We start from the raw sequence: 24,251 nt of genomic DNA, 5'->3' as shown, positions 1-24,251 counted from the left end.
AAAGATGTCTGGAACCCGTCTGAAGATGTCGCCACGAACTCTCCCGAAGCAAAGTCGCCTAACTGTCGACACAGCAATTGTGCTCGCCAGGCTGCGTTGTCTCGCGGTTGAAGGGCGATCAGCAGAGCGACGAGTCGAGCGTCCAACCTCATCAAGTTCCCTCTCGAAATGGCATTGAGCTCTGCTTCTGAGCTGCCTTATAACTCCCCCCCTAAGATCCAATCCTTTGTCTTTCAGGATATTTGCATTCGATTGTTAATTTTGGAAGGTACAATCCGCATGTCTATTAACATACCGAAGGGTAATGTGCCCATTGTGCTTCATGCATGAATATGTAAGTGCATCTCAGTGTGTAATTGTGCGCTTATTTTGAATAAATGGAAAAACTTTGTCCTCGATTTAAAGTGAATGCAGAGAAATTAGCATGTAACTTTAGAAAAGGAAGAGAGCGGCCTTCTCGACGAGGGAGTGAAACCCGATGGGTAATATTCGTTTACAGCGTTACAATGGATAGGTTGTAGTTCATAGGTTATAATATTATATTTCACTATGTTAGAACTTAACATGTAAGAGTCTACAATATCAGAGTTGATCAAATGCGACGATCAAGGGCGTTAATTGGTTAAGTTTGATCAGTCTTTGATCAAAGGCGTCATCCCATCACGGAACACCACCTCCCTGCGTATATGTAGTGGTGGTATTGACGTGCGCCGACTGTGACAGTGATGGATCACGGGGCGGCGCGGGGTGCGGGGTTGGGCACGCGTTGTGGGCGTGGTGTGGACGCGCGCGCCGGGAGTGACAGATGACGAGGCGGCGCGGAGTGAGTGGTGAGGCACGATGAGATGTGGGAAAAGAGGATCGTAGCCAGCGCCCGGCGATTGGTCGAATAAGTGGGTGCTCGCAGCGACGTCCGCAGGTGGGGTATAAAGGGGGACGCGCGAGAGCACTCGGGGAGAGTTACCCAGTTGAAGACCCGAAGACGGAGCTGAAGACCTAGTGAAGCCGAGTAGCTCAGTGGCGTTAGTCGCCGAGTAGCTAAGTGGATGTTGGTCATCCGAGTAGCTCAGTGGCGTTAGTCGCCGAGTAGCTAAGTGGATGTTGGTCATCCGAGTAGCTCAGTGGGCGTTAGTCGCCAAGTAGCTAAGTGGGTGTTTGTCACCCGAGTACTAAGTGGATGTTGGTCATCCGAGTAGCTCAGTGGCGTTAGTCGCCAAGTAGCTAAGAGGATGTTGGTCATCCGAGTAGCTCAGTGGCGTTAGTCGCCAAGTAGCTAAGTGGGTGTTTGTCACCCGAGTACTAAGTGGATGTTGGTCATCCGAGTAACTCAGTGGCACAAACAGTTCCCCATTGTCCCAGCATTCGCGATGACCATCAACAAGGCGCAAGGGCAAACTGTTCACAACCTGGGATTATATCTACCAACGCCATGCTTCTCGCACGGCCAACTGTACGTGGCACTATCGCGAGTCACGGCAAGATCCAACATCAAGGCGCTTATTGACGGACCTGACGACGAGGAGGAAGACGGAGTGTACACGAAGAATATCGTGTATCGCCAGCTATTTCAATGAGTTGCATTCTATTATTGAATAAGTTGCATTCTTGAATATTGTCGATTGAGCGTCTCATAAAAATTCATATAACCTCACAAAAATAAACATAAAACAATCACCAAAACATGTATATTGTGTCCAGCCACTTTCAATTCCCCACCAACCAAGCATGTACACACCGCCCGCGAGGCGGGCGGCGACTGCTAGTAACTGTATGTATGTTAGTGTCATCATGGCTCAGCGAATGCTACTCATGAATGAACTCACACTGTTTTATGACATAAATTGTAATCATTTTGGCTGCCCGTGTAGGACAAGTCACCTTCCTTGTCGAGACGCATTCTAAACACAACACAGTCCTTAAATATATTGTTAAAATAACCTCTACACCCGATTCAACATGCAGCTCCAACTCGGCCATGAGCAACCTACAGCACGCCCAGAGACAGGAGACCACGAGGGAGACGGCCTCAACTTGAAGAGAAAGTTGACAAACTCACGGATGCCATCACCCAGCTGCTGCAACGCCTGTCGGATGAGACGCTGCGTCCCGCGGCACCATCCAGGCGAGTAAAGGAAGAGCTGAGCCCGAATCGGAAGCCGCCACCCAAACATCAGCAGCAGTAGATGGCGTGATTCTAATAGGACCACGTTGTTATTATAATCATTTTAATGCGATCAAAACCGCGCAACTCCCATTTTGCATTTACGACTCCAGATGTGCATCTACATATAACATACATTCTAGCTCAGTGTAATTTTAATACGACCATAGTGTTATTCTAATCATTTTAATCCGATCCTAATCCAGCACCCGCCAGTTCGCATATACGACCTCCGGTTCGCATGTCCAAAGGACATATTACATATGCATATTACATACGTACATACGAGCACAGTTCGCTTGCACGTACACTACACGTAAATATGCGCAGAGTGTGATTCTATTACGATCACATTGTGATTCTAATACTTCTAATTATATTCTAATTTTGATTTGACGCTTTCTTTCGCTAAAGTCACGGAGGTAAAAAAATTATAATAAAATAAAAATAAATGAAAATAACTAAATTAAATCACGACGTTTCGGAAGCAACACAAGGCTCCGTCATCAGGTGTAACTGCTCCAGTAAAATTACTGTAAGCTATTCAAGACACGTGTTTTTTATATCGGGTGCTGGGCAGGGAGGAGCCAATGAGTCGGGGGGGGGGTGGTTTTCTCCCCCCCCCCACTCATTGGCTCCTCCCTGAATAGCTTTTTTCACACGCTACAGAAGTTACACCTGATGACGGAGGCTTTTGTTGCTTCCGAAACGTCATGATTTAATTTAGTTATTTTAATGTATTATTTTATTTTATTATTATTTTTACCTACGTTACTAACGTGCGTGTGTTGTCTGTTTTAACGATTTGTCCATTGAGGTTGTTTTTTTGCCGCGTTTTTTTTTAGGTCTGTCACTTGAGTGTTGCAGTTTGTTTAAGAATTCGTCACGTGAGCGTGGTGTTTTGCTTGTGGGAATTTCGCTTTGTCACAATTTGTGATTCATAATATCATGAGTTAAGAATGGGTTTGTGCGTGATTCTTATACGACCACACTGTGATTCTAATGATATTATAATACCTTACCTCCGTTTATATGGTTATAAATTAAAACACTAGTTAATAATCGTTTAATGTTTAGTGTTATAGTTTATAGTATTACAGTTTACATTTTTTAAAGTACAGTTTATCCCCGACATACTTCGGGATTAGGGACTGGTACGTTGATGAACGGTTAACTACGGGGACCTTTCCCCTCAAGGAACACGTGTTAATCGGGTAGACAGCCAAGATGCTGCCGTTTAAGAGCACACTTGTGTGACGGAGATCCTCCACCTGAAATTATCTTAACATGTTTTTTCTAGGAACATTATAAAATAAAGACCGGACAAACATTTGTTAAAAATACGTTTTTATTCATCTGCAATCATTTTTACGTCAAAACTCGAAGGGAATATTTATTACGTCCTATTTTCACACATTTCCAGTACAATGCAAACTATTTCCGTTCCAGGAATTCACCACATTTGTTCACTGTGCGTCTATGTTGAAGTCAAGGCCATATATCCAACGAACGCGTCATCAATATACATCCTGAAATCGTCTATCTAAAGTCGATTAATAGCATTCAAAAAAAGCTATATACTTGAAAAAAACGTTTAAAATGTTGAGTAAAGATGTACCTACAGACGCATTCCAACTTTAGCTCAACAGGGACACTTAACGACTACAATTGAACCCTCTCACAACCAGTGCTCATCACACCACTTCGGCACGTAATCCGATAACATTACAAACCACCACTGTGCACGTCATTAAACTATCACAAAAACTGTGAAACTAAAATGGTCAAAATTACACACAAAAGTTATCGATACGGCTTAATAGGTATAACCACATGACATAATATTTTTTCAGTCACCCCGAGCTCTAGGTTTGATCCCCGAGCCACTCTATGACATCCAGCCATCTCTCGGGATCCAACTGCATGGGATTGAAGGTGGAAACTTCTTCAGGACTCATTGCAGGACCTTGAATTTCATCTTTTGATTTCAGTTTTCTATCATTGTGGACCTTCTGATGCCTTTTAAGAGTTGACGACTGTGAAAATGCCTTCCCACACACCGGGCACAGGAATGGCTTCTCGCCCGTGTGTGTTCTCTGATGACTCTGAAGATTTGATGAGTTTGCAAATTTCTTCCCACACACAGGGCACAGGGATGGCTTCTCACCCGTGTGCGTTCTCTGATGCTCTTGAAGAGTTGATGACTGTGCAAATGCCTTCCCACACACAGAGCACAGGAACGGCTTCTCGCCCGTGTGTGTTCTCTGATGAGTTTGAAGATTTGATGAGTTTGCAAATTTCTTCCCACACACAGAGCACAGGAACGGCTTCTCGCCCGTGTGTGTTCTCTGATGAGTTTGAAGCGTTGATGCCCGTGTAAAGGCCTCCCCACACACAGAGCACAGGAATGGCTTCTCGCCCGTGTGTGTTCTCTGATGACTCTGAAGAGTTGACGATTGTGCGAATGCATTCCCACACACAGGGCACAGGAATGGCTTCTCGCCCGTGTGAGTTCTCTGATGAGTTTGAAGAGTTGATTCCCGTGCAAATGCCTTCCCACACACAGAGCACAGGAATGGCTTCTCGCCCGTGTGTGTTCTCTGGTGGCTCTGTAAATGTGATGGCCGTGAAAAGGACTTCCCACACACAGAGCAATTGAATGGCTTCTTGCCTCCGTGTGCGTGAGGCTGTGGAGAGCGTCTTTGCTCCATGTGAGCGTAGTAACAGCAGCGCTGTTATTGAGTCAAAAGTACGCTATCGGCCGCAAGGATGTTTAGCGTTTAGTTTTAGATTTTGTTAACTGCTAAAACAAGAACGACACTCGCGTCTAACCGAGATGCAAAAAAATACCGCTAATTTGACGACGAACACGTTTAAGAGTTTATCCGCGAAAATAGACACTTACTTGGAGATTCACGGTATAAAGATGTCTGGAACCCGTCTGAAGATGTCGCCACGAACTCTCCCGAAGCAAAGTCGCCTAACTGTCGACACAGCAATTGTGCTCGCCAGGCTGCGTTGTCTCGCGGTTGAAGGGCGATCAGCAGAGCGACGAGTCGAGCGTCCAACCTCATCAAGTTCCCTCTCGAAATGGCATTGAGCTCTGCTTCTGAGCTGCCTTATAACTCCCCCCCTAAGATCCAATCCTTTGTCTTTCAGGATATTTGCATTCGATTGTTAATTTTGGAAGGTACAATCCGCATGTCTATTAACATACCGAAGGGTAATGTGCCCATTGTGCTTCATGCATGAATATGTAAGTGCATCTCAGTGTGTAATTGTGCGCTTATTTTGAATAAATGGAAAAACTTTGTCCTCGATTTAAAGTGAATGCAGAGAAATTAGCATGTAACTTTAGAAAAGGAAGAGAGCGGCCTTCTCGACGAGGGAGTGAAACCCGATGGGTAATATTCGTTTACAGCGTTACAATGGATAGGTTGTAGTTCATAGGTTATAATATTATATTTCACTATGTTAGAACTTAACATGTAAGAGTCTACAATATCAGAGTTGATCAAATGCGACGATCAAGGGCGTTAATTGGTTAAGTTTGATCAGTCTTTGATCAAAGGCGTCATCCCATCACGGAACACCACCTCCCTGCGTATATGTAGTGGTGGTATTGACGTGCGCCGACTGTGACAGTGATGGATCACGGGGCGGCGCGGGGTGCGGGGTTGGGCACGCGTTGTGGGCGTGGTGTGGACGCGCGCGCCGGGAGTGACAGATGACGAGGCGGCGCGGAGTGAGTGGTGAGGCACGATGAGATGTGGGAAAAGAGGATCGTAGCCAGCGCCCGGCGATTGGTCGAATAAGTGGGTGCTCGCAGCGACGTCCGCAGGTGGGGTATAAAGGGGGACGCGCGAGAGCACTCGGGGAGAGTTACCCAGTTGAAGACCCGAAGACGGAGCTGAAGACCTAGTGAAGCCGAGTAGCTCAGTGGCGTTAGTCGCCGAGTAGCTAAGTGGATGTTGGTCATCCGAGTAGCTCAGTGGCGTTAGTCGCCGAGTAGCTAAGTGGATGTTGGTCATCCGAGTAGCTCAGTGGGCGTTAGTCGCCAAGTAGCTAAGTGGGTGTTTGTCACCCGAGTACTAAGTGGATGTTGGTCATCCGAGTAGCTCAGTGGCGTTAGTCGCCAAGTAGCTAAGAGGATGTTGGTCATCCGAGTAGCTCAGTGGCGTTAGTCGCCAAGTAGCTAAGTGGGTGTTTGTCACCCGAGTACTAAGTGGATGTTGGTCATCCGAGTAACTCAGTGGGCGTTAGTCGCCAAGTAGCTAAGTGGGTGTTTGTCACCCGAGTACTAAGTGGATGTTGGTCATCCGAGTAGCTCAGTGGGCGTTAGTCGCCAAGTAGCTAAGTGGGTGGTTGTCACCCGAGATACAAAGTAGGTGTTAGTCACCTGTAACCAAGTTTGATAAAATAAAGGGTGTGTTACCCGTGAAGTCGTCTCCCGTGGAGTTACTACATTACAACTGGCGTCAGAAGTAAACCTGTCTTCAAGAAGTATGGACACAAGGAAGACTACCCGTACCCACGAGCGAGGTCGGGATGACGACGGCGTACCGGGGACACCGACCTCGGGAGTAGAGGACGAGGAGTTGCCGCCGATGCAGCACTTCGCGGTGATGGCCGACGCTCCGCTTGCCTCCGACACCGGCCTCCAGGACGCGCACGCCCGCTTGGCGGAGTTGCTACTCGCCGCCGCCGCTGTCTTGGCCGACATCTCCGTTCCGGCGAGCGGAAAAAACGGCTGCGGGGGTCGTGGAGGAAGCGACGGTGGAGGATTCCCGCCAAAGGGCGCTTCGCGCCAAAAGCCTGGAAGTTGCCGCCGTTTTTGGGGGGCCGCCACCGATTGGCGGGAAAGACGGACGCCACGTGGCCGGACACCTCCGCGCAGTGCAGCCCACGTCATCGGCGCGCGCCGGAGCCCTCCATTTTGCGCCTGACAACCGAGCCGACATTTTACACAACTCCAGCGGAGCGCGGGAATATCTCTCCGACGTCGACGACGATCGGGTCCTCCAGCAAAGATTGCCCGCGCTGTCGGCGTTCAAGGCGGATGGGGGCGACTGGGGAGCCTTCCAACGAAGGTTCCTCGCTCATCAGGAGATGTCGGGGTGGTCCGACACCACTGCCCTGCGTGCGTTGCCAGCGATGCTTGACGACGACGCGCTTGCAGCCTTCACATCTGCTGCAAGGTCGTCCCGCTCGACGCTCCAGGCCGCACTACACCTGATGGCGAAGGTGTTCGGGCCGCCCTCCACGTGCCGCCACCAGTTCTACGATCGGCGGAAGGTGGCTGGGGAAACGACGCTAGCCTACCGCACGGCACTGCTCGCCTTGGCGGACGCGGCTTTTCCCCGCATGGATAAGGAGGGGAAGGACGCCATGGTGACGGAGCAGCTGCTGGTGTTGGCCCACGAGTTGGGGGTCCCCATCAACGTGGCAGACGAGATGGAGATCTGCTCCCTGGCGATCGCCACGAGCATTCACGCGTACGAGGTCCTCAAACGCAAGCCGGGGGTCGTCTGCAAATGGCCGGGGAATGCGGCACTGGCCGCCACGATCGCCGAACCTCAGCCAGCTGCGGTGCAGGAGCGGGGCTTCGCTGCATCGTGTCCGGGGGAGTGGAGAACGGGAGGTCGTTCGCCCACACGTTCGCCCCGCAAGCTGGAGCAACCGAAACCTACGACGTCCGTCGTCTGCTACAACTGCGGCCTTCGGGGTCACGTCGCAGCCGGGTGCCGGGCCCCGCGTCCGCGCGCCGCAGGACCACGTCGGGACGACGACCAGGGCCACAAGTCATCCCAACAAAACCCGGCAAGTCGCGGCACCTCACACGTTCGGTCCACAAACACGGCACATTCGGGTCGCCGCTTCGCGGTGGGGGGTTCGCGGCTGGGTGCCGGGGGTTCAATTCGGCGAGGGGGGTCCGTACGCGGCCCGCAAGCAGTCGAGTGGTCCGAATTGGCCCACAGGATCGTGGCTGCGTCAGCCGGGTCGTCCGTGGTAACGGGGTTCATTGACGGGGTTGAGGTCCGGGTGCTTGTTGACACGGGTGCGTCGGCCACCATCATCTCGGACCTTATTTATAACATTCTTCCCGTCCAAAGTAGACCCCTTCTGCCGGTAGACGTGCCATTTTATGCGGCGAATGGGGGATCCCTGGGGATCATCGGCCAGATTCGGGCGACTATTTGCATTGGGGACATTAAATTAGCGGGCCCTATTTTTGTATCATCATCGCTGGCCGTTCCCTGTTTGCTAGGTACGGACTTTTTGTCAAAAATGCCCATCAAAATTCTTATTGATCAGGCCTGCATAGAGCTTCCGTCAGGTCGGCGGGTTGCCTTCTTGTCGAGCCCTATCAAAGTGCGCACGGTTTGTGCGACGGTGCAGGCGCTGGCGACTCACACTGTACGGGTACCCCCGGGATCGCAAATGTTAGTACCCCTTCGGTTCAGGAAGCCACTCGAGGTGGGTGCGGAGGCACAGGGGGTGCTGTTGGGGCCGTCAAACAGAGCCAGTAAGGGCCTCGACTTAGCGGTTGCTCAAACCGTGGTGAGAGGGGACAGTGAGCCGTTCGTAATGGTCCTGAATACGGGGTCGCGGCCGGCCGTAATTGCGCAGGGAACGGTGCTGGCTCAAGCCGCGCCGCTGCCCGTTGAGGAACGGCTCGTGGCTCAAGCAGATTTTACTGTCGAGTCGCATCCTCAAAGTGATGAGGGGACTGAGTGGTTGGACTCGCTGTGTGCGGGTTCTGCTAACTTGTCCGGGGTGCAATTGGGAGCATTGAGGGGTTTGCTCATCGAGTTTGCTGACGTGTTCAGCAAACATAAGTACGATATCGGCTGCACTGACCTGTTGCGCCACCACATAGCTACAGGGGACGCGGCCCCTATTCGTCAGAATCCCTTCCGGCTCAGCCCGGCCGAGAAGGAACATGTGCAATCGGCGGTTAATGATATGTTGGCGGCCGATATCATTTCGCCCTCTTCTAGTCCGTGGGGTGCTCCTATTGTCCTAGTAAAGAAACAGGACGGGTCCTTGCGGTTTTGTGTCGATTTCCGCCGCTTAAACAAAATCTCGATGGCGGATGCGTATCCGCTCCCCAGGATGGATGAGTCGCTGGATGCCTTGGCGGGAGCGCAGTTTTTTTCCACACTCGATCTGCTTTCTGGATTTTGGCAATTGCCACTCGATAACGAGTCTAAACCTAAAACTGCTTTCCGGACACCTGGGGGCCTTTTTGAATTCAACCGTTTGCCCATGGGCTTACATTCCGCTCCCGCCACGTTCCAGAGACTCATGGAATTGGTTTTGTCGGGCCTCCAATGGGATACCTGTTTGATTTATCTTGACGATATTATCGTCTTTAGTCGGACTTTCGAGGAGCACCTCCAGCGACTGAGAGCGGTGTTCCTCAGGATGCGTTCCGCTAAGCTAAAATTTAAACCGGCTAAATGTTTTCTGCTTCGGGAATCGGTCAGGTATTTGGGCCATATCGTGAGTCGTTCAGGGATCTCGACGGACCCTGCTAAGACGCATTGCGTCAGCTCATGGCCAACGCCAACCTCGGTCACGGAGGTTCGTAGTTTCATTGGTTTTGCCTCCTATTACCGTCGTTTTGTCAAGCAATTTGCCACCATAGCCAAGCCCCTGCACGCTTTGACGGCTAAGGGTGTGAGGTTTCACTGGGGGGCAGAGGAGGAGGATGCGTTCTGCTCCCTCCGTGACGCTTTGGTGCAGGCTCCCCCCTTGTGTTACCCCGATTTCACACAACCGTTTTTGCTTGACACGGACGCCAGCAATACGGGTATCGGGGGGGTGCTCTCACAGTTGGTCGGGGGGGTTGAACGGGTGGTCGCCTACGGTAGTAGGGTTCTTTCCCCCGCAGAACAACGCTATTGCGTAACTCGTCGTGAATTGTTAGCCATTGTGTTTTTTACACAGCAATTCAGGCCGTATCTTTACGGCCGTCATTTTACGGTCCGGACGGACCATGCGGCTCTACAATACGCTATGCGCGTGGCGCAGCCATCGGGCCAATTGTCCCGATGGTTGGAGGTCCTTCAAGACTACCAATTCACGACGATTTACCGAAAAGGGTTGCGGCACTCAAACGCGGACGCCTTGTCGCGGTTGCCGCCGTGCACGGACTGCACATGTTTGTTGGGATCAGCGCGGTGCAAACCCCCGGTCGCCGGCACCCCGGGAGTTGCGCTCGCCGCCACTGACACCCCGGGAGAGGACGCCCCCACGGGGAGGGATTCGCTGTTGTCGTTGCCCCTCATTGAGTGGGGCCGCCTCCAGATGTCCGACAGCTCCCTACTTACGCTGCGTCGGAAAGTTGGCGCTCCCGAACAAGGGGAGGCGCGGGTCGGTTCCTGGGTGTGCAGACAGGGCCTGTTGATGAGGTGGGACAACATGTCCCGGCGTCACGTGCTCGTGGTGCCTGTTGCTATGCGGGGTAGGGTTGTTCTGGCAGCTCATGAACGGCTCATGCATCTGGGTTTTCACAAAACGCTCGCCCTAATCCAGCGAGACTATTATTGGCCGGGGATGGGTAACGACGTGGCGAATATTCTTAAGGGATGCGTAGGGTGCGCCAAAAGGAAACCGCCACCATTGGCAGCTAATCCACCGCTGCAATCCATTCAGGTTTCGCGTATAAACGAATTGGTAGCGTTGGACATCTTGGGGCCCTTTCCGGTTACACCAAGGGGAAATAGGTTCCTGCTGGTTGGCGTGGAATACTTCACCCGATGGCCTATGGCATGGCCGCTCGCCAACCAGTCGGCTGCGGCGGTGGCGGACGCCTTTGTCCAGGGTTATGTGTTGGACAAGGGCGCCCCCGAACGCTTGCTGACGGATCAAGGGAAGAATTTTTCGAGCGTTTTGTTGCGCGAGGTGTGCGACCTGTTGGGTACAAAGAAAGTGCGTACTTCCCCCTACCACCCGCAGACTGACGGGATGGTTGAGCGTCTGAACAGAACGATTACGTCTATGTTGTGCCAACAGGTCTGCGACGATCAGGTTGATTGGGACTTACAGGTGCCGGGGGTACTCGCGGCCTATCGAATGGCCCTCATGCGGCGACAGGGTTTTCCCCATTTTTTCTCATGTATGGGCGGGAGGCCGATCCGGCCATGGACGTCCAACTGGGGATTTCCCAGCCACGTGCAAAATCTAAATTGGCAGACCACATCAAATTTAATATCGCCAAATTGACTGAAGCGCGGGAGGGGGCAAGGTTGAATTCGCGGTCGCGGCAAATTGCAAACGAGAAATTGCATGAGCGGAGGGTGCATACGCATGATTGGAAACCAGGCGATAAGGCCTGGCTGCATTGTCCACATGCACCGTTGGCTACGTCCCCCAAGTTGTTGAGACCTTGGAGGGGACCGGTGGAAATTGTGCGGGTTGCACGGCCCCAGAGTATACAGATTAAATGGGGGAAACGCCGTTGGTATGTGCACCCCTCCCGACTGAAGCCCTATGCGGCACCGTGTGACCCCGTTCTGTGCCGTGACGACCGGGCGTGTGATGTGACCGTCGACTCGGGGAGGGAGGTGTCGCAGGCTGATCCTCACGTGTCTCCACCTGACCCACCCCCAGGTGCCTCGGGCTTGACGGCTGCTGACCGTCGAGAGCCTGAACCCCGGGGCACGCACGAGTCCTCGATGCCTGGCCGATGTCTTCCTGAACCGCCGGCACCACCGGACGTTCAACCGCGTCTGGTGCCGTACGACGGACCGGCAAGGCGGACTCGGGCTAGGTCTCAACAATTTTCATGAGGACGGTTTTTTTTGTGCTCTACACCGAGCTCGCCCGGTGTTCCCCTCTGCCGGGGTAATGTCCCGTTGTAGGGACGCTCGGAAGAAAAGGGGACACTGCACGAGTCGAAAGAAAAAAAATTTGTTTCCATTTATTTTTTTTGTATACACATTGCTATTGTCACTCGCCGGTTTGTATATATTGTTCTATTGTCGCGGTGGCATTGGTTGAGGGTTGCGGATGGTGGTGTTCGCGTCGTGTTGTGTTGTTAGCTTAGTTGTTGTTCTTGTTGTTGTGTTGTGTTACGGGGCACACAGGGAGGGGTTGTATATTTTTGTAGCAGCCGGGGCGGCTGCGAGCTATGTGGTAGGGGGTGATGTAGTGGTGGTATTGACGTGCGCCGACTGTGACAGTGATGGATCACGGGGCGGCGCGGGGTGCGGGGTTGGGCACGCGTTGTGGGCGTGGTGTGGACGCGCGCGCCGGGAGTGACAGATGACGAGGCGGCGCGGAGTGAGTGGTGAGGCACGATGAGATGTGGGAAAAGAGGATCGTAGCCAGCGCCCGGCGATTGGTCGAATAAGTGGGTGCTCGCAGCGACGTCCGCAGGTGGGGTATAAAGGGGGACGCGCGAGAGCACTCGGGGAGAGTTACCCAGTTGAAGACCCGAAGACGGAGCTGAAGACCTAGTGAAGCCGAGTAGCTCAGTGGCGTTAGTCGCCGAGTAGCTAAGTGGATGTTGGTCATCCGAGTAGCTCAGTGGCGTTAGTCGCCGAGTAGCTAAGTGGATGTTGGTCATCCGAGTAGCTCAGTGGGCGTTAGTCGCCAAGTAGCTAAGTGGGTGTTTGTCACCCGAGTACTAAGTGGATGTTGGTCATCCGAGTAGCTCAGTGGCGTTAGTCGCCAAGTAGCTAAGAGGATGTTGGTCATCCGAGTAGCTCAGTGGCGTTAGTCGCCAAGTAGCTAAGTGGGTGTTTGTCACCCGAGTACTAAGTGGATGTTGGTCATCCGAGTAACTCAGTGGGCGTTAGTCGCCAAGTAGCTAAGTGGGTGTTTGTCACCCGAGTACTAAGTGGATGTTGGTCATCCGAGTAGCTCAGTGGGCGTTAGTCGCCAAGTAGCTAAGTGGGTGGTTGTCACCCGAGATACAAAGTAGGTGTTAGTCACCTGTAACCAAGTTTGATAAAATAAAGGGTGTGTTACCCGTGAAGTCGTCTCCCGTGGAGTTACTACATTACATATATAACAGCAACAGAAGCAACTACAGCAGCAACAACAGCAGCGACAACAACAGCAGCAACATCACATTTCGAGGGCGGCGCAGCTACTTCCGATTCTGCTGCCAAGCTGTTTGTAGTCGGGACCTGCTCTTGCAGGACCCCACACGTCTTTGGAAATGATTGCGATGATCATGTCTGAGCTGAGAATTAAGTCACTCAAGATTACTTTGTTTAACCATAACTTTAGGTAGGTTAGTGTCATCGGGGCTCTGTGAATACTACTCATGAATGAAATCACACTCCTGAATAACCGACATTGTACTAATGTTGTACTAATTTTGGTTGATCTAGTAGAACAAGGCACGTGCCATGTCCAGACGAATTCTTATCAACAACAGTGTCCTTAAATATGATGCTAAAATAAATGTTAACGCTGGATTTAACGTGCACCTCTTAACCCCTCCCTCGCATTTACGACTAACGATTTGCATTTGCACGTAACATATATTAAAGTCCATTAAAATGCTAATACGACCATATTGTTATTCTAAAAATTGAATGCGATTCTTGCCCTGTACCCCCCCCCCCCCACAGTTCACATATCCGACCCCCGGTTCGATTGAACAGATAATTTACATACATATCTGTATGTCCCCCAAGTTGCTCCGCCCATGGCGGGGTCAGGTAGAGGTCATAGAGGTGGGTGATGTAAAGACAGTGCATCAACTAAGGGACAAGATAGAGAGAGTTCGAGAAGGGAAGGCGAGACCAAGTGTGGGCGGAGGTTCACGTCGAGAATGAGAGAGGGGGAGGAACGAGGTTTGGGGCTGTTTTGGCTGGTTGCTGTCTCGTCGTCGTCGTTGCTATATCGTGACGCCTGGGGTCTGAAACCGCGTTAAAGGCTAAATAAAATAACCCTCTGCAGTCTGAGTCCGGAGTCATTGCAATTGTAATGATTCATTATTTCACGGGCTAATATTGGGTTTGTGCGATTATTTTACATATTCATACTGAATATTGTTATTTGATTCCATTTAGATGGAACATTCATCCATTAGTGGACAGCTTGATATTAATACCACCAAAGTGTTATTCAAATAATTTTAATCCCATCCTGATCCTGCACCTTCCGTTTCACATATCCCACCCTTGGTTCGCACGTCCATATTACATGCATACATATTACATACAGACATTACATTCATGCATATTACATACATGTTACATACTCACGAGTGTGAAGCTAAGAATTCGAATGAGATTCGAATATCACAATTCAATGTACGGTGTTCTAATCTGTAATACGAGTACACAACATTATAGTTTACTATGACACTAGTTTGTAGTGTTATTTTAAAGCGTTGAAATGTATAGCTCATAGTTTAAAGGTTATATTCTTAGAGTTTATAATGTTAGAGTATGCAATGTGAGTTTACAATTTGAGAGTTTGTGGACGTGCCCTATTCTCGTGGGACCCGACACGGATTTGGAAATAATTCGTATGATCATGTTTGAGCTGGGATGAGCGACTAATGTTTACTTTGATTAATCATAACTGTGTGTAGGTTAGTGCAACCGGGGCTTAGTGAATACTACTCATGAATGAACTCATACTTATTTCGGTAGAAATTTGAAATCGTGTTGGTAGAACAAGTCGCCTGCCTTTTCAAGACGAATTGGTATCTTCAAGTGCGTCCGTAAATATATTGCTAAAATACACAGCATAGGGAAGGTTGCCTTGTTCGGGAGATGTAGTTTGGCTAAGGCGCTGTGGCCGTGTGATGACACGGATTCTGAAACAATGGAGTTAAACACTCGCTGCTTGGCCCCGTCGACAGCAGCGAAGGCTGTCATATACCGCCCCATTTACGAGTTGGATGTATAATGTGTATAGTTGAAGATGCTAGGTGTTGTTTTCTTCTAACAGCTACTAACGTGCGTGTGTTGTCTGTTTTTAGGATTTGGCCATTGATGTTGTTCTTTTTATTGGGCGTTTTTTTGTTGAGTTCTGTCACTTGAGTGTTGCAGTTTGTTTAAGAATTCGTCACGTGAGCGTGGTGTTTTGATTGTGGGATTTAGTTTTTGTCACAATTTGTGATTGTTATAATAATTGTCACCATTCATAATCTCATGAGTTTATGATTCTGTGCGTGTATTTATACAAATATATTCCGTCTTTTGTTATTCGATTACATATCGCAGTGAAAATCGTGATTGTAATATGACCATGTTGTAATTGTAATAATTGTATCCGATCCTTGCATGTACACTATATGTAATAAACGACTGGACCACGATGTCTGGCTCAGTGTCCTTTATTATTCGGTTCGTGCTGTACTCCCACACGGCTGTCTTTACTCTGTAGCTTCTCCACGGTGCTGACTCCAATGTCGGCCCGATCCACAACAGCAGCTCCGCTGCTGTTTCTCTCACACAGCCCCTCTTGGCTGTACTCTCTGCTGCTCTTCTCCCTCCGCAGCTCTCACAGCTTCTTGCTCTCTCTCTCTCTCTCCGCAGCTCCTCCTGGCAGCCACACCGCTGCCTCTAACAAGCAGCCCTCTCTCTCTCTCTCTCTGCAGCTCCTCCTGGCAGCCACACCGCTGCCTCTAACACGCAGCCCTCCTGGCTGTCTCCTCCCCAGCTGCACACCACTCCGCAGCTTCCTCTTATCTTCGGGGTTGGCTCCCGATGGCCGTCGGCGCCCCCCCCTCTCCACACTTGCCCGCGTGGCCTCACTCTTTTCCGCTCACACCCCGACTGCCTTCCCCTTCCGGTTTACCCGCTTAAAAGCCCCGAACCTTCCCCCCACGTCACATGACTCCACCCCCCGTGACGTCACCTCCGGAAGGTCGCTTACGCCCGCATTACACCACCCTCCCCCGTAGAAAAATCCCAGCCGACCTCGGCTGACCAATAGCAAATCGTAATGCGGCGAACCGAGCTTCCCCCCCTAAAGGACACTAAGCATATAATGTAACAACAAGAACAACAACAACGCAATTAACATCAACGAACGTACAAAAGCATGCAATAAATACAACTGTAAGAAAAAAATAACAAGACAGCAACAATCAACGAAACGTAAGCGATTTGGAACGTGTGCGGGTCGCCGGCCCGTCCCGGACGGTCGGCGGCCCACTCGCAGAACGGGAACGCGATGAAAGTCGAGGAATGACAGGGGGTAATCCCCCTGTCGTAGCCGGAAGTCCACCGACGTCCCGTGTCCCTAAAGAGTTAGTCTTGGGCTTGTCCTGTGACCGTGCCCGCAGCTGGGTCGGAAGAGCTGCAGGGCTCGAAGGTCCCGCAGACCTGGCAGGCGTCCTCCGAGCAGGGCCCCTCGTCCCCCGCAATGTCACGGCCGGCCTGTCTGGAACAGGTACGACAGGCGCTCTAGCGAGATCAATGGACGCAGGCAGGGGAGAGTCAGCAGCAACAGACCCCGGCAAGGCAACATTGGGGGATGACGCATCATGTAAGGGAGCAACATATGGTTTCAAGCGCGACGTATGCACAACCCAGCGACGAGACCCAATCTGGACGCGTGCTGACTGTGGGTTGGGAACCGCAATGAGGCGTACGGGACCATGCCAGGGTTTGTGCAATTTCGGCGAGGTCCCCGGACGTACCTGTGGACAATGAAGCCAGGCTAGGTCCCCAACCTTCCAAGGGCACTCCCCCTCAGACCGTCGCGCATATCGCTCGTTCCGGGCCTGGGCTTTGGCCGTAGCCACGCGGGCATTCTCCCGCGCCTCCGTGACTCGGCGAACCGTGTCCTGAATGTATTCAGGAAGTGGTTTACGAGGTCCCTTCACCCCAGTTCCCAATTGCACATCCACCGGCGGCACGTTTTCCCGACCATACATAAGGTAAAACGGCGAATATCCTGTAGCCGCATGAGGCGTCATCCTGTACGCCGAAAGCACCCCGGGGATGTGCAGATCCCAATCTGATTGTTGTTCACTCACGGTATGGCAAAGCATGGCAGACAACGTCCTGTTCAGCCGTTCAACCATACCATCCGTCTGCGGATGGTATGGGGATGTCCGCACTTTCTTAGTCCCAAGGCCCGCGCACACTTCCGCCAATAATTTAGAAGAAAAATTCCTGCCCTGGTCCGTGAGGAGTCTCTCAGGCGCCCCCTTATCCATAATATACCCAAACAAAAAGGCGTCGGTAATGGCCGCGGCCGACTGATCGGGCAACGGCCAGGCCATCGGCCAACGGGAGAGGTACTCAACCCCTACCAGCAAATATTTATTACCCCTCGCCGATGGTGGAAAAGGTCCCAATATGTCCAGCGCCACCAATTCATTGACTCGAGACACCTGAATCGACTGGAGAGGCGGCACGTAAGGATGTTTCGGCGGCTTACGTTGTGCACACGCAGGGCACGCGCGCACGTGCCCTACGACATCTGTCGCCATGCCGTGCCAAAAATAATGACGTTGCAACGTCAACAAGGTCTTCTGCACCCCTAAATGTAAGAGAGTGTCACAATGGAGGGTTCTAATCAACTCGAACCGCAAGGACGTTGGTACCACCAGGCGCCAACGTTCCTGGAACCCCTCCCGCCACATAAGCAGACCATCTCGGAGAGCGGTTTGCGGCCCCACAGCCGTACTCGGACTCCCATTGTCCTTAGCAGACCGCTTCCGCAAGGACACCAATGACTCATCCATCATCTGTTCCCGGATCCAGACAGACCGCGGCAGATTCAAAACCCCGTCAGCCGGTCCCGGTTCCATCGGAGTGTCCGACTTCTCGACGGCCAACGTGAGCGGCTGAGGGGGGTTTGGAATCGGCGAACACCTATGCGTCCCCGACTCACATTTACAAGGGGCGCGCCGCGGTAATCTGGAAAGTGCGTCAGCGTTCGCATGGCGCACTCCCTTCCGATGTTGAATTTGGAAGGAAAATTCCTGTAGCGTGTCCAACCAACGTGCCAACTGTCCGGATGGCTGGTCAATTTTAAGGGCATATTGCAAGGCCGCATGATCCGTACGCACAATAAAAGAACGACCGTAGAGGTATGGTCGAAATTGCCGTAGGAAAAAAACAACCGCCAATAGTTCTCTGCGAGTGACACAGTAGCGGGTTTCCGCAGGAGACAAGACTCGGCTACCATACGCCACGACACGCTCTACACCCCCTTTAGACTGTGATAACACCGCCCCAATACCTGTGTCACTCGCGTCCGTATCAAGAATGAATGGGTGATCGAAATCGGGATAATCCAATGTTGGGGCCGTGGCCAATAGATCACGCAGACTCCGAAAGGCCGCCTCCTCCGGCTGTCCCCAAACAAACTTCCGTCCTTTACCCGTAAGGAGATGCAAAGGCCTCGCAATCGTCGCAAAACCCGGCACGAATCTTCGGTAATACGAGGCAAATCCCAAAAACCGCCGAACATCCCCCACGGTGGCCGGAGTCGGCCAATCCCGGACGCACGCCGTCTTTTCCGGATCCGTGGACACTCCCTCAGCGCTCACGATGTGCCCCAAATAGCGGACGGACCATTGCAGTAGGTGACATTTCTTTGGTTTAAATTTCAATTTGGCAGAACGCATCCTCGTGAACACTGTCTCCAGCCGCGTCAAATGTTCATCGAATGTGCGGCTGAAGACAATGATATCGTCCAAATATATAAGACATGTCTCCCACTGCAACCCCGTCAAAACGAGCTCCATCAATCTTTGAAATGTAGCAGGGGCCGCATTCAATCCCATCGGGAGACAGTTGAATTGAAATAACCCCTGCGGCGTACGGAATGCGGTTTTCTCCCGTGAGGACTCGTCAAGGGGAAGCTGCCAAAATCCCGAAGAGAGGTCCAGTGTGGAAAAGAACTTAGCCCCCGACAATGCGTCGAGGGAGTCATCCATACGCGGCAGGGGGTACGCATCTGCCACCGATATCTTATTCAATTTGCGGAAATCAACACAAAATCGCAATTTGCCATCCTTCTTCTTAACCAAAACGACTGGAGCGCCCCATGGGCTGTTAGATGGCGATATAATGTCCGCAGCCAACATGTCTTCCACTGCCCCCCGTACGTGTTCTCGCTCCGCGGGACTCATCCGATGCGAATTTAATCGAATAGGGGCAGCATCGCCCGTCTCAATGTGATGGTAAAGCAAGGAAGTGCGGCCCAAATCCAAATCATCGGAGCTGAACACATCGGAATATGTCAACAACAATTTACGCAGCGCACCACGTTGCTCCGTGGACAGGGAAGAATTTTCGTCACATAAATGAGCAACCCAACGATCATCCGAACTCCTTGGCTCGGAAACCCCAGCAACAACTCCCCGGCTATGTGGACAATCATGAGTCGCAAACGCCGTAGTGGCATGTGCCACAACCGTACCGGCCGGGACACGGACGTTTTCTCCCCCCGCATTAAGCACCTGTAAAAACGGTAATTGATCCGGCCGGACGATGGTCTGTGCCCCCACTAACGCCAACTCGGTTGTTATCGTGGCGGACGGTGACAACAAGACCCCTACTGCTCCTAGCCGATCAGGCAGGGGCTTCCGATACCGCAAGGGTATAAGCATCTGTGTACCAGGTGGGATGTCCACAGATGCGACGGACAGCGCCTGCACTTGTACGGCTGAAGCAGGTCGCCCCCAGGGCGACGGCAGAAACGAGATTTGACGGCCCCCCGGCAGTTCAATACAATTCTCATTGATTTTGATCAAAATGGGCATCTTAGCCAAAAAATCGGTGCCTAACAAACAAGGAACCGCCAAAGATCTCGATATCAACACAACACCCGAGGCCGACACATCCCCAATAGATATCTTAGCATCCACCTGACCCACGATACCCATGCTACCCCCGTTCGCCGCGACGCACGACCCATAAACCGGACGCACAGCCCCCGACGGAATGCCCAACAGATGGAAAATGACATCCGATATAATAGTCGCAGACGCCCCAGAGTCAACCAAAATGCGCACGTCCACACCTTGTATGGACCCCGGTACAGTGGACGAACCCGTAGCGGCCGCGACAACTCTCCGTGCCAATTTGCGCCACTGCGTAACTGAATGAAAAGGCCCCATCGATGGCCTTTCTTTAACAACAACAATAGGATCGCGCAACACAGGTGGTGGGTGAGGTGGAAAGCCTTGCCGAGTGTCTGGTGCGTGCCGACATGCCTGTTTCGGAGGATCTTTAGCCGACTTGACCGGTGCCGAGGCCTCCTGCTGCGGCGGAGCCGGGAAGCGGGCCCAGCAGTCTCTGGCGTAGTGGCCCCTACGCCCGCAGCGGAAACATTCGGCCTCGTTGCGCCGAAGCGCAGGCCTCGCCTCCTGACGGCCCCGTTCTGGTAGCACCGCGCGCGGTCTCGGCCCGCCGCGTCCCGTCCATGGAGCGGAGGCGGCCGTCAGTTGTTGAGGGCCCCGGTCATCCGGAACATAGACGGCCTGCGCAGGGTTCCACCCCAGCGCCTCCCCTTCTTTGACGGGCCCCCCCGTCCACGCCGTCACTTGTTTCCAGCGACGGAGGTTGAATTGCGCATCGAGACACTTAGCAGCCATCCGGGAAGTTAGCTTCTCATGCCCACACACAGGCATGGGGATCCCTAGATCCCGAGACAGCTCCAAGATTTTCCCTAATATGAGAGGCTCAAGCAGGTCCTGTGGCGTCTCAGGATAAGCTGCCATGGCCAGCTCCAGCACCGCACCCCTGAACGCCACGGGCGACTCCTCTGGTGCTCGTTGTCGTTGAGCGAATCGCCGATGCGCATCATCTGGTGGCTCATAAGCATCGGCCATTTCTTGAAAAACACCACATAAAGTTGCCTTCTTCTCGGTCGCTATGGAACGGAAGAATCGGACAGATTCGTCGTCCAGGAGAGTCGGCAACACCTCCAAAGCCTCCGCATCGGTCCATCTTGCTGTGCGTACCGCCGCCAAGAAGCGGCAGGCGAACGCGCTCCAGTCCCCACCGACGGAAAATTCTTTAACTGTTGTAAGGTGGCGACTCCGACTCCTCTTCCCGCCGTCTTCCAATGGTGGTGGTTGTGATGGCAAATTCAAAATGGCGTCGGCCCGCGGCGTGGCCAAGATGGCGGTTTGGCGCCACGGAGCGCGCAAAATGGCGGCCTCTTGCCGCGTGGGCAATGGCGGCGGCAGGACAGGCAACGTGGCGGCCCGCGGAGCACCACTTGCATCATCCATCGTCCCTGGCGCGACAAGATGGCATAGATGCGCCAGGACGTCCTTAAGTGCCTCCAGTTGTACCGCCATCGCTTGCCATCGTTGATCCGCGTCTGATGATGTGGACGGACCCGCCACCGCGCCAACATCCTCCACTCCTGTTCCCGTGGTCGCCTCAGCCGGGCTCTCCTCCACCACCCCAACAGGATCCGTGGTTGGAGGGAGGTCGTCGTCGTCGGACGAAGAAGCCGATGCAGGCGCCGGAGTAACTTTCTTCCTCACTTGTTTCGACATGCCGTTGCACTTCCGACACCAGTGTAATAAACGACTGGACCACGATGTCTGGCTCAGTGTCCTTTATTATTCGGTTCGTGCTGTACTCCCACACGGCTGTCTTTACTCTGTAGCTTCTCCACGGTGCTGACTCCAATGTCGGCCCGATCCACAACAGCAGCTCCGCTGCTGTTTCTCTCACACAGCCCCTCTTGGCTGTACTCTCTGCTGCTCTTCTCCCTCCGCAGCTCTCACAGCTTCTTGCTCTCTCTCTCTCTCTCCGCAGCTCCTCCTGGCAGCCACACCGCTGCCTCTAACAAGCAGCCCTCTCTCTCTCTCTCTCTGCAGCTCCTCCTGGCAGCCACACCGCTGCCTCTAACACGCAGCCCTCCTGGCTGTCTCCTCCCCAGCTGCACACCACTCCGCAGCTTCCTCTTATCTTCGGGGTTGGCTCCCGATGGCCGTCGGCGCCCCCCCCTCTCCACACTTGCCCGCGTGGCCTCACTCTTTTCCGCTCACACCCCGACTGCCTTCCCCTTCCGGTTTACCCGCTTAAAAGCCCCGAACCTTCCCCCCACGTCACATGACTCCACCCCCCGTGACGTCACCTCCGGAAGGTCGCTTACGCCCGCATTACATATACATACATATTAGCGATTCTTATACGACCACACTGTGATTCTAATGCTTCTAATGATATTATAATAACTACTAATACACTAGTTTATAATCGTTTAATGTTTAGTGTTATCGTTTATAGTATTAGTTTACATGTTATAGAGTACAGTTTATCCCCGACATAAGTAGGGATTAGGGACTGGTACGTTGATGAAGGATTAACTACGGGGACCTTTCCCCTCAAGGAACACGTGTTAATCGGGTAGACAGCCAAGATGCTGCCGGTTAAGGGCACACTTGTGTGACGGAGATCCTCCACCTGAAAATCTCTTAACATGTTTTTTCCAGGAACATTATGAAATAAAGACCGTACAAACATTTGTTAAAAATACGTTTTTATTCATCTGCAATCATTTTTACGTCAAAACTCGAAGGGAATATTTATTATGTCCTATGTTCACACATTTCCAGTACAATGCAAACCATTTCCGTTCCAGGAATACCAAAGCGTTAAAATATAATTCCCCATGATTTCCTTATTAGTTAACCACATTTGTTCACTCTGCGTCTATGTTGAAGTCAAGGCCATATATCCAACGAACGCGCCATCAATGTACATTCTGAAAACCGGCTATCTAAAGCCGATTAATACCTATCAAAAAAAGCTAAAATGTTGAGTAAAGATGTACCTACAGACGCATTCCAACTTTAGCTCAACAGGAACACTTAACGACTACAATTGAACCCTCTCACAACCAGTGCTCTTCACACCACTTCGGCAAGTAATCCGATAACATTACAAACCACCACTGTGCACGTCACTAAACTCTCCCAAAAACTGTAGAACTAAAATGGTCAAAATTATAACCAAAAAGTACTCTATACCGATTAAAAGGTATAACCACGTGACATAATATGTTTTCAGTCACCCCGAGCTCTCTGGTTGACTCTCGAGCCACTCCATTACATCCAGCCATCTCTCGGGATCCAACTGCATGGGATCGAAGGTGGAAACTTCTTCAGGACTCATTGCAGCACCTTGAATTTCAACTTTTGATTTCAGTTTCCTATCATTGTGAACCTTCTGATGCCTGTTCATGGTTGATGACCGTGCAAATGCCTTCCCACACACAGGGCACAGGAATGGCTTCTCGCCCGTGTGTGTTCTCTGATGGTCTTGAAGAGTTGACGCGTGTGCAAATGCCTCCCCACACACAGAACACAGGAACGGCTTCTCGCCCGTGTGTGTTCTCTGATGAGTTTGAAGAGTTGATGCCCGTGTAAAGGCCTGCCCACACACAGAGCACAGGAATGGCTTCTCGCCCGTGTGTGTTCTCTGATGAGTTTGAAGAGTTGATGCCCGTGTAAAGGCCTGCCCACACACAGAGCACAGGAATGGCTTCTCGCCCGTGTGTGTTCTCTGATGACTCTGAAGATGTGATGAGTGTGCAAATGCCTTCCCACACACAGAGCACGGGAATGGCTTCTCGCCCGTGTGTGTTCTCTGATGACTCTGAAGATGTGATGACTGTGCAAATGCCTTCCCACACACAGAGCACGGGAATGGCTTCTCGCCCGTGTGTGTTCTCTGATGAATCTGAAGATGTGATGAGTGTGCAAATGCCTTCCCACACACAGAGCACAGGAATGGCTTCTCGCCCGTGTGTGTTCTCTGGTGTCTCTGAAGATGTGATGGCCGTGAAAAGGACTTCTCACACACAGAGCAATTGAATGGCTTCTTGCCTCCGTGTGCGTGGGGCTGTGGAGAGCCTCTCTGCTCCATGTGAGCGTAGTAAAAGCAGCGGTGTTATCTAGTCAAATGTACGCTATCGGCCGCAATGATGTTTAGCGTTTTAGAGTTTTGGATTTTGTTAACTGCTAAAACAAGAACGACACTCGCGTCTAACCGAGACGCAAAAAAATACCGCTAATTTGACGACGAACACGTTTAAGAGTTTATCCGCGAAAATAGACACTTACTTGGAGATTCACGGTATATCGATGTCTGGAACCCGTCTGAAGATGTCGCCACGAACTCTC

The 24,251-nt window shown here is 51.8% G+C and overlaps 1 protein-coding gene across 1 annotated transcript in view; it reads right to left on the bottom strand.

Annotated features, from left to right (window-relative positions):
* Window positions 1–23,994, bottom strand: part of LOC144737843 (uncharacterized) — a 66,904-nt gene extending 42,910 nt beyond the window's left edge. Inside the window, exons 1-2 of the mRNA XM_078620715.1 lie at window positions 23,293–23,994; window positions 4,171–4,848 (exon numbers count right to left, since the gene is read on the bottom strand). Of these exons, the coding sequence (XP_078476841.1) occupies window positions 4,171–4,848; window positions 23,293–23,994 (1,380 nt within the window). The remainder of the gene's footprint in view (window positions 1–4,170; window positions 4,849–23,292) is intronic.
* Between the last annotated feature and the right edge of the window lie 257 nt (window positions 23,995–24,251).

This window comes from Lampetra planeri, chromosome 74 (genome assembly GCF_965212315.1).
Source record: "Lampetra planeri chromosome 74, kcLamPlan1.2.h2, whole genome shotgun sequence".
NCBI lineage: Eukaryota > Metazoa > Chordata > Hyperoartia > Petromyzontiformes > Petromyzontidae > Lampetra > Lampetra planeri.
Note: the sequence above shows the minus strand (reverse complement) of the source record. Positions and strands in the feature narration are given on the sequence as shown.